The sequence below is a fragment of the Fragaria vesca genome, linkage group LG7, assembly GCF_000184155.1.
Source record: "Fragaria vesca subsp. vesca linkage group LG7, FraVesHawaii_1.0, whole genome shotgun sequence".
In the NCBI taxonomy this organism is placed as follows: domain Eukaryota; kingdom Viridiplantae; phylum Streptophyta; class Magnoliopsida; order Rosales; family Rosaceae; genus Fragaria; species Fragaria vesca.
In genome coordinates this window covers 19297387-19307630 of record NC_020497.1, presented here as the reverse complement: position 1 = coordinate 19307630, position 10244 = coordinate 19297387, and the positions used below count along the sequence as shown (strand labels likewise).

Sequence of the window (10244 nt, the reverse complement as noted above, 5' to 3'; positions counted from 1 at the left end):
CAGCATCGTAAAAAGTATATAGAAAAGTGAAAATGAAAGCTGCCAATTTTTTCACTGTTTGTGATGTTTGTTCTTTACTCATGCAGGATAACCAACAACATACCAAAGGTGGAGTAAGCAGTCGAATGAAAGTGAAGAGAAAACTGCCTATGATAGTTGCTGAACACTCGAAATATCCAACAACAGGTATGTGTACTATGCCAAAGTTACATAATCCTCAAATGGTATTGTATACAAAGTAACAATCTGTGCCGCATTTATCGTTGAGGAACATAGTTCTCCCTAAATGGTTGGTTCATAATTGGTGTATCTGTCTTCTCTAAAGTTCAGGTCTTTCTCAAATTTTCAGGTTCTGAAGATTCAGTGAGACATGGCCTAGCTGCTGCTTCTGTAGTGAAAGTTCAGCTGGCTTTGTCTGGAATGCCTGAAAAGGAACCTGATCATGATCAGTCTTCATCTTTGTTCATAAAGGAAGGAGATTCTGTAAATACCATGGAGCGATCAAGTAAGATATTGCAAGTTTTTTTATAGATTCTTTTATCTTTACATTTTTATATACTAACATAATGTTTGGTTACCTGCTGGGACGGCCAACCACCATAAAGTAAGTGGAAGAGTAACTGAAACTGGAGTGGAAGGTGACACAGACCAAGAAGAATGTCCAAATTTGCCTTTTGTGAAAAGTGTTCCACTTTGGGAAAGTATCGAGTCCATGGAAGTATTCAAAAGATTTCCACAAAAGCCTCATTTTCGTCCTCTACTGAAAACTAAGGAGGTATTACGTGAAGGATCCGCTTTCGGAAAGATGCTAGCCTTTGCCTCTCTGGTAGACCAGACCACCAAGTTACATGTTAGTGATCCTATAGACGTCATTGATAGCCACTTGGAAGCCACAGTTGAATTGGAAATGCACGGTTTTGATGTCAATGCAATAAAGCATCGTCTGACTAAGTTGCTAGAGCTCAAAGCTAGGCTGGAGGAGCTTCACAATCAATCCAAAGCAATTGAAACCAAGATCGCGGAGTGGAGTCAAAACACGGTCAAGGACACTGATACTATCAGTAAAATTGACAAGGAGATTGAGGACTTGGAAGAAAACATCAAGGTCTTGAAGGAAAAACGGGCCATGGTGGTGTCAATGTGTTCAGCCAAAGATTCAGAAGCAAACAAGTGGCAGTCAGAAGCAGGAGTTATCAGTGAAGGCATAAAGAATATCCATCGTAGTTTTGAACTACTAGCTGCTGGTCCATTATGATTGCAATCATTAGCTGCTGCAATCAGAAGCAGAAGTTATCAGTGAGTATCTTTAGGTTGGAACTCTTTCTGCCACTCCTCATTATATGGAGCAAGATTGTCCATGGAGTAGTATGTATATGGAATCCTTTTTTATTTTGACTCATGGAACTTGTAGTACTCTTTAATATTGCTAGTTCAACTCCCGGTTATTCTCATGTTTTGATCGCCTTTGTGTATGCATAAAGATTATGATTATAGCTCATCTTCGAGTAAAAAGATGTTCCAAGAAGAGGACCAAAAGACGTTCCAAAAGAAACCATGCTGCATTAACACATTTTGAAAGCCAAATTTTTCATTGTCATGCCGCTGGCAAATGGTAACAATTGATTAGATGGAATTTTCTTTTCCACATCTGTCCATACTGTTATTTACGTTTATGACAATGGCAAGTGTGTATAGTGTTTGGCCACATTTACATTTTTCTTTTGTTTCTAATTGAAAATCCTTTGTGAGAATATATGTAGAAACGTCAAAATTGAAGTAAAGAAGAAAACTATCACATTTGCAAACCTTTAATTCGAAATTACATCTTTACTCTTGCATGTCATCGCAGTCTCAGTGACTCTCCGTTGATTGTCATCACACGTGTAGACAACTAGGCATATACGGAGAATCAAATCAAACATAAGAAAACCCCGATTACCGATTAGATATCTTTTCTCTAGACTCACTGCACCACAAAAAACCATGGTTTTATATTTAATTGTGTTTGAATTTACTTAGGTTTTTTGTCTTAATGCTCCAAAACAAATAAAAAATTTGAAACTTCTCTTTCCCACCAACGAGAACCCTATGGTGCTCTGATATATTGAAATTGGAATGTCACATCAGATAACAAGCAGTTAGCATTAAGAGGATTATTTATCTTTCTTAACATTGATCAACATTAAAATTTTCAATCCGCCGAATAATTGCTGACTTCTTTGGCCCAAGAAAAATGCTATAGACACCAAAATTCATATACCAAAAAACCATCCCAAATGACATGGCATTGACCACATCAGCCCTAACAAGTCAAGCTGTCATTATTTCTGTTTTGTTACATGAAAAATATGTATTTAAATCAGTAATTCATTTGTAAGAAAATTAAAAACGGAAGAATAAATTATACTGTTAAGTTTATCAAATCATTCAATCCAACAAGCGGGCAAACTCATCCCTTGATAAACCCTAATATATCCAAAACTCATCCTCTGTATATTGTAGCCACCTGTGACCTGTGACATATCTACTATTCCACTTAGTAAATTCTTTGTTCTATTGTTGACAACTCTTATAATTTATGAAAACAATCCAATATTCAAAACAAATTGGCTGAACATATGTTCTTTAGGATGATGAAAATATTTTGGTGTCTCTAACTCTACTCTTGGCCTAGTTATAAATCTCAATCTGCTTCAAATTTTCACAAAATCTCAAAAAAAGTCTCGACCTAAGAAAGTCATTACATTTTGAAGAGACTAGTGTGAGAAAGTTAAGAAGTAATCACTCATTGTGTGTGAACTGTGCCATTGATTATTGTTCTTGATCAAATCATTCATGATGTTGTTACCGAGTTAGTGTTGAAATTGTTGTTCTAGTGTGATCTCTAAAAAAATACGCACTCCCGTAACTAAGTTTTTTCACAAAAGATTGTCATATTACAAACTAAGTTTTTTATTTAGTTGCACATTGTTCAAAACAATCCAGATGATTTTACTCATTTTATAGAGAAACAAGAGATTCTAAATAAACAATTAAGAGCATCTACAGTGGAGATGTCATTTCATACGTGGAGTCTCATCAACAGCTATATTTGACAGTTGAAAAACAACTCCAACCTATATATTATTTGCCATGTGGATGACATTTTAGATTCATCTTGTCAAATTTGACAGTCCCTTGGGCTATTGTCTTTTTTATTTTTTTATTGTTCTCTCTTCCTTCATACCAAGTTACACCGAACAAAGCCAACAAATCTCAGAGTTGTAGTGTTATAAGAAAATACTTCATCCTAACAATAGAATATATATATATATATATTTTAACAGCTGGGTTGGAATGAAAAATTGAGAAAAATGTCAAAATCCACATCAGATGTCAAATTTGAATATGACAAAAGAAAATAACCCTTTCATCGGAGATGCTCTAATGTTTCTTATTTTCATTTATACATACTTGCAATACTGTTTGCATCAGAGATACAAGCACTTACAACTATTCATCTTCGGTTCTACCCCTCAATTGCGAGCCTCTTTTTATACCTTAGAAATATATATGTTTTCCAACAATCTGATTTGTAAAGCATGTATTTCATTTTAGCAGTTTGGTTGTCATGTACAAAGATACGGAGAAAGTAAACATTTACTTGCTCAATCTGAAACTTTTGGGCCTCCGACGCAGATTTTATAAAATATTATTGTTTTGTAAGTTAAATTTGATTATGATGAAAGATACTCTGACTCAATAGTTTAACCCAGTGACTCTAAATTCCGAACGCTAAATTTTTTATATTCAAACATTGTATAGACTATAGACACTGTAACATCAGGACAAATCGTGCTTGTTGATCATCCCAAAAATATACTACTAGACTGTAAAATCACTTGAGAAAGATCTTCTCCTTGGTAAAACAAAGGTCGGAAACACACATGTCAACAACACAGCTGTAGATAGTACACTAGAAGACAAATTGGGGCAGTGTGACTGTTTCTCGTCGTGTCCAAAACGCTCTAGAAATACCAACAGCCAAAATTGTACACTAACATTTTTCCTCCTCTGAAACTATGAAGCAGAAAATGGAGGAGCAGGAGAGCAATGGTGGGTATCTCAGCCAAGGCGCCAACGTTGAAGTTTGCAGCAAAGAGAAAGGGTCAGAAGGTGCATGGTTCCCTGCAACAATCTTGGAGCCACCAACAAACCCATCATCCTCAAAGAGAAAGACCTTTACTTCCAGCAAGGTTTTGATTCAGTACAAGACTCTTGTCTCCGACCGGGACCCCACCAAGCTACATGTCGAGCACACCACCGTGGCGCTTCTCAGGCTGGCGCCTCCGGCGGACGATGCGGAGATGTTTGAGCAGAACGACGTCGTTGATGCGTTTTATCTTGATGGGTGGTGGCCTGGGGTGGTGATGAGTGTTGTTGGGGAGAAGTATAGAGTTGGGTTTAGGAACCCTCCGGATGTGTTGGAGCTAGAGGGCAGAGGGTTGAGGTCACATTGGGATTGGGACAATGGGGTTTGGACCAGAGCTCCAAGAAAGGTACTTGTTCTTGTTCTTGTTGGTAATAATGCATATGTTGTCTTACTCTGTTGTTTGGCTATGAAACTGGTTTGATTGTTCATAAAGTTTGAGTCTTTTTTGGGTTTGGTTAGTTTTCAGGAGCAGTTTGTTATGAGTTTTATGAAAGTTTTGTTTTTTAAGAACCCAGATAGGGTAAAGGCGTTTCCTTTGATGATTCTAACGAGGTTTGTTATGATTTGATGAATGAAAGCTATTTTTTTAGGGAAGAAATAGGTAAATGAGGTGATGGTTTTTGGAAATTCAGTCATTCGATACAATGAATCTAAGAGTCTTTTGTTACTCTAGAGATGACAAAGTTTTCTTTGTGGTATGCTTTTTTTGATGATGATGTAGAAGTAAAACTGATCCGTTTTACTGATTCAGGTGTTGAAGGGATCAAATTACGAGCCAGGGACAGCAGTTGAAGTGAATTTGCAAAGAAATCATCTATGGTTTTCTTGGTTACCTGCATTTTTCATTGGTCAACTAGGGGATGACTCTTTCTTGGTGCAATACAGATATAAAACCCCAGAAAACGGTAATGAGAATGGTGTTGTTAAAGTAGTTGTAGCTGACCATCAGATTCGACCTCGCCCTCCACAGCAAGAGGAAAATGATTTTGTCTTGTTGCAAATGGTGGATGCATTCTATGACATGGGTTGGTGGGTTGGGGATATCACAAAAGTTCTTAAACACAAGAAGTACATTGTCACTTTCAAATTCACCAAGGAGGAGAAGGAATTTTCTCATTCAGACATAAGATGCCACTTGGAATGGTTTGATAAACACTGGACATTCTGGAGTAGCTTTTCGGTATGTATGCTTTCCTTTTGTTTATACAGAAATCATGGCTGTCTTTAGTTCTGAAAATGTTTGATTAACTTTCTGTCACGGCGAGTTAATGATTAGCACCTTTAATCTGATTTCACATCATAGGGATGGATTCAAAGTTCCATTAGAAGGTTTTATCTATATTTGCATACTGGTTCAGAGAAATAGAAATACAGTATCCTATCATTCCTTTGGCACCCTACAATCTGTTGATAATTCTTGTTCAACCAATTTTAAGTGTTATCTCACTATATTAATTTCACATGGCTTACCCTTTTGATTGGGAGAAGGCAAGGATGACAATGGAGTGATGATGTAATTTTCGTTTTCTCAACTTTGTGATGCAATATGGACACAGATAGTTTAGTGATGTTAAACTTGAAGTTACATGCCGAAAAGCATTTATAGACTCAAAATATCTGTGGGTGGCATAATGCTATTTCTTTTTATTTTTATTTTTCAGGGGTTTCGTTCTACTAAGGATTATGGAGCACAACCGAGTCATGTACGTGAAAGTTCCAGTAATTCTGTAGGCAAAACACCTTGTCATACCAACTTTAGGATGAAGCAGTTGAGTCCTCGCATGGATAAGTTACTTTGTGGAAAAACCACAGGCAAATTCAAAATATCTCAGCATCTTGGTGATGGTTCAAGATTTTTAAGTCCCTCTCCCTGTGAGAACTTAAAAGGGTAAGAGTCGGAAGACACCTCTTCTCTTCCACAATCCTATCGAAGGAATACCCCAGCTAAAACATCGAAGAGGAAAAGCCTATATACTAATGAAGAGGTAAGTGCTATCTAAATAACACAAGTTAGTGGTATCTAGTCTCCTATTAATGAATGTTCTGTTGGGCAAATGAATTTTATTCGGTGGCAGACAAATGAGCAACAGCAGGTGGAACAAGTGGATAGTCTAGCAGTCACTGTTGTAAAAACGGGTAGACAAGCAAACTCACAATTTGTGAAACGTGGAAGGAAGGTTATGCCTCGAAAATTGCATGGTAAAACATCCACAGCCTCGTGACATGCATATATCCACATTGACTAAAATTTAATGAAATTGTGCAACTGTGTGTACAGTCAGCAATGGCAGTAAAATTGTTAGAGGTGACCAAGAATACATTGAAGATGAAGCAATTAGGGGCTTGCATGCTGGAAATACATGTGTGAAGGTAAGCTTTCTGAGCAGTTTAAATATAAGACAGTAAGACCAGTGTGCTTCCTATCAAACAAATGCAAGATCATTGTGATGTTGAAGAATAAAACTTAGCTTTTGAAAATACAAGAAGATGATTATCCTGTAGCTGACTCAAAGCACCTGTAATAAAATAGTGCTGCTCGAAATTTGCTTCTTCTATCTAGAAAAGAAGATTATCTAAAAATTCAACCTTACCTTAATAATGGATATTGCCTTTTATTTTCTTGTGTGAATCTGGTATTAATTCAAAATTGTTCTGCTTTGCTTATTGTAAATATGGATTTGGATGCATATATTGCAATTACTGCCGTCTAACTCAATTTTTCTGATTATGATGTTTGTTCTTCATTCATGTAGGATATTAATCATGATAATGAAGATGGAGTGAGCAGTAGAATAATAGGGAAGGAAAAACTGGCTGAGTTACTTCAACTCTCATATGATCCAGCAGCAGGTGTGTATAATATGTCAAAGCAAGACATTACTCGCTAGGTGGTTATAGATTAAGGATCTCGAATGTGCCAAAATTTGGTTATAAGGAACTTAATGACTCTGGATCTGTGTGGCTGCAGGTTGTATGAATGACGTACTTGAAAGGCCTGCAGTCTTTCCTAGGTTGAACCAAAACCTGGCAACTTATCAAAGAAAGGAAAGGGTCCAACTGAAAGGTACAAGAGGCTCTCAACCTGAAAATTCCTTCTGTGCACTACGGAAGTAGAGCATTGGTTTCCTGAAAAGCATCGGTTTTGTAGGTGTGAAGAACAATGCAACTGGAGTTATCACTGATGTTGAAATGTCCAAGACTAATGTTGTTGAACATAGAGGTATGACAGAGCATGATGAAGCAATATCAATAAACCCTAAACCCCATGTTCGGTTTGCTTTATTATAGTTGAGTTGTGATCATTTTTAATAGATTCCTTTGTCTGTAGTTTGTTTGATGAAACATCAACATTGTGATCTAGGTTACCCTGCTGGGACTGTCAACCAACAAGAAGAAAGTTCAGATTTGCCTTTTGTGAAACTATCTCCACTATGGGAACATTTTGAATCCATGGAAGCATTCAAAAAGTTTCCGCAGAAGCCGCATTTTCGTCCTTTGGCAAAGATGAAAGATATATTTCGTGAAGGATCAGCCATTGGAAGTATGTCAGCCTTTGCTTCTTTAGTTGATAAGATTTCCATTTTACGGGTTGATGATCCTAGAGAATTAATAGAAAGCTATTTGGAAGGACTACTTGATTTGGAATGTTTAGGATTTGATGTCAAGGCAATAAGGCATCGGCTGACAGAACTGCTAGACATTAAAGTGAAGTTGGGACAGCTTCAGAACCAATCAAAAGAAGTTAAAACTAGGATCACAAGGAGTACTCATGACACAACAACCTATGAGGAAACAATCACTGGGATTGACAAGAAGATTAAGGACTTGCAAGAAAAAAGGATGCTGGCAGTTTCAATGAAAGAGGTCAAAGTTTCTGAAGTTAGCCGGTTGCAAGCAGAAGCAACAGCTATAAATGAAGACATCCAGAGGATCAGGTGTGATTTTGGAAAACTAGTGGCTGTTTAATGCTGTTTAATGTGGTGATAAATTTTTAGTGACTGTGAGCTAACCATTATTTTGTTTGGACAAGATTGTCCATGAAACTATTTACCCAAAGTCAGGTACAATGATAGAAATGGGTGCTAATCTGTGTGGTAACAGCTGTGATCAGGATGCTGGTAATAGGAGTCTATACTACCATATTATTAGCCAGAACTAAATATATTAGAGAAACTATTCACTCTTTCTGGTAAATCTTTTAGCCTATACTTTAGCTAGCCACTACAACTTCAAAGTTTCTGAGTTACTTTAGAAAGTAAATGGTCAGCATCTATGCATATCTCAATTATATCATGATCCGAAAGAATGACAATTTCTACATATAACTGCAGGAAGGTATTTCTGTTCTGTGTTTATATTGAAAGCATCAAGCCTAAACAAGTTAAAGCCTTCATGAACTATTCAGTGAAAAGAATGAGAAGTGACCTCCCCTGTCTATTTCTTGTGGACTTTGAAACCAAATATTCTTGGAGCATAACTCTGACTTGCTTCCTGTGGCTTAAGATGGCCATAAGTCAAGAAAAAGAGGTGAGGAAATGTGGTTCCGAAGTATGCCCCATCGATTTCTAACCTTGTCAAGGAAACATTGTCTTGTGTTTCGAAGTACAAGAAATCATACAGGATAGAAAGATGATTATATTTTGACATATGCAGTGGTTAAGGATACGTTCTTGGTGTCTGGATTGTGGGGAGTAAATATCTTCACACTTGGGACAGTAGATTTTGACAGTAGCCAATCTTGGGTGTCTGATTCACCTACAGGTAGACATCTTTGTTTGCTGCAGTTAACTCTCGGACATCTACCAAAATCATAGTTCCTGTACTTCTCCAACTGAAATTGCACAACACTATTAGCTACCAAAACCCTGGAATCAGATATTAAAAGTACCATCTTACCATTTGAGAAGTTCCTTTGGTAGTTGCTATGTATCTAGCATGAATCAAACCATAGAGCATCTCTGCCGCGGATTCGATCAAGTTGTTCTGCTCATGATCATGTAAGGTACCATCTATTTGATCCCAAAGAAAAACAAATTACTCAACTCGATCAATCATGAATCATGAAGCACATAGCTAGAACATACAAGTAAATACAATTGTTCTACAAAGCAGGCATGGAAAATAGACAGGTAAGTTTTACCGATGTCAGAAGACTCAACGTCCAAAATCATATCCAATGCGTAATCATAGAATGGCACTTGATTTTTCAAACCAGAGCGGTTGAAATCGTCGAGGATATAGTCGTCGTCAACTTCACAAAAGAATTCATTCCCTTTTTGATTGCAGAACCATGATATCCAAGATGAATCTTCTTCTTCATCATAACGTCTGACGACTGAATCTTCACAACTAGTTTCAGATTCCTCTGCAATTAGAAGAAGACCAAGTCAAATGCATATAAAGCATAACTGATTAATAGAGGGATAATGCACCATTATGGATTTGTAGGTCCAAACAAGTTGGACAACAACAAACATGAATTCTCTGAAGAAAATGCCATGATATATAGTTACACAAAAACAAACACGAATATGTAATATATCGTATAAACATATGCATATATACACAAGGTACGTAGTAGTGGGTGTATGAAAGTAACTGACCCTCCTCATAGAATAGATGGTTGTTATTGTAATTCTCGATTGCAGCAAATGATGTAGAGGGAGTCGATGAGGCTTTGTCTTTCAAAGGTGGTTCAGAATGTGATCTAACTACACCTCGCAGATGATGATGATGATGATGATCCCCTTTATGTTTATGCATAGTCTCCCTCTAGCTCCTAAAAGATTAACATGCATTGATCTCTGTCATATCAAGATTCAATAAAAGGAAGAGTAACATCCAGAAAAGATTGAAGAAGGCAAACCCTATAATTATACTACCAAAAGGAATCAGACCTAAGAAACCCTTACAAACTTGAGAGGAAAAGGTAGAGTTAGAAATGTACAGTGAGGTTTGGGCGTCCAGCTCCGATGACTATGTCGACGACGACGTTGATGTACTCATGTACATTTGGATCTGGCAACCAAATGAAACTTTTGGATATCTTTTT

The 10244-nt window shown here is 37.0% G+C and overlaps 4 protein-coding genes across 4 annotated transcripts in view; 3 read left to right on the top strand and 1 right to left on the bottom strand.

The window, feature by feature from the left end:
• LOC101295872 overlaps positions 1-91 on the top strand; it is a 2613-nt gene extending 2522 nt beyond the window's left edge. Inside the window, exon 5 of the mRNA XM_004308958.1 lies at positions 87-91. Within this exon, the coding sequence (XP_004309006.1) occupies positions 87-91 (5 nt within the window). The remainder of the gene's footprint in view (positions 1-86) is intronic.
• LOC101313932 lies at positions 84-1544 on the top strand. The gene is made up of 3 exons (XM_004307713.1): positions 84-186; positions 350-505; positions 606-1544. The coding sequence occupies exons 1-3, from the start codon at positions 126-128 to the stop codon at positions 1253-1255; spliced, it is 867 nt and encodes a 288-aa protein (XP_004307761.1). The 5' UTR covers positions 84-125; the 3' UTR covers positions 1256-1544.
• Positions 1545-4073: 2529 nt separating this feature from the next.
• On the top strand, positions 4074-8158 carry LOC101295578. Its single transcript, XM_004308957.1, has 9 exons — positions 4074-4538; positions 4944-5372; positions 5854-5919; positions 6268-6391; positions 6471-6562; positions 6946-7042; positions 7161-7256; positions 7341-7412; positions 7554-8158. The coding sequence occupies exons 1-9, from the start codon at positions 4074-4076 to the stop codon at positions 8156-8158; spliced, it is 2046 nt and encodes a 681-aa protein (XP_004309005.1).
• Positions 8159-8626: 468 nt separating this feature from the next.
• On the bottom strand, positions 8627-9955 carry LOC101295287 (casein kinase II subunit beta'-like). The gene is given in 6 exon segments (XM_004308956.1): positions 8627-8757; positions 8859-8936; positions 8939-9023; positions 9089-9201; positions 9333-9557; positions 9796-9955. Coding segments are annotated over 6 exon segments (792 nt in total).
• Between the last annotated feature and the right edge of the window lie 289 nt (positions 9956-10244).

What these genes read in the sequence shown, in the direction of transcription:
- LOC101295578 (XM_004308957.1), top strand. Translation starts at nt 4,074, where the DNA reads ATGGAGGAGCAGGAGAGCAATGGTGGGTATCTCAGCCAAGGCGCCAAC. An exon ending in GGACCAGAGCTCCAAGAAAG is followed by an intron (nt 4,539 to 4,943) that starts GTACTTGTTCTT and finishes TTACTGATTCAG; the next exon opens with GTGTTGAAGGGATCAAATTA. An exon ending in TAATGTTGTTGAACATAGAG is followed by an intron (nt 7,413 to 7,553) that starts GTATGACAGAGC and finishes ATTGTGATCTAG; the next exon opens with GTTACCCTGCTGGGACTGTC.
- LOC101313932 (XM_004307713.1), top strand. Translation starts at nt 126, where the DNA reads ATGAAAGTGAAGAGAAAACTGCCTATGATAGTTGCTGAACACTCGAAA. An exon ending in CTCGAAATATCCAACAACAG is followed by an intron (nt 187 to 349) that starts GTATGTGTACTA and finishes TCAAATTTTCAG; the next exon opens with GTTCTGAAGATTCAGTGAGA. An exon ending in AAATACCATGGAGCGATCAA is followed by an intron (nt 506 to 605) that starts GTAAGATATTGC and finishes ACCACCATAAAG; the next exon opens with TAAGTGGAAGAGTAACTGAA.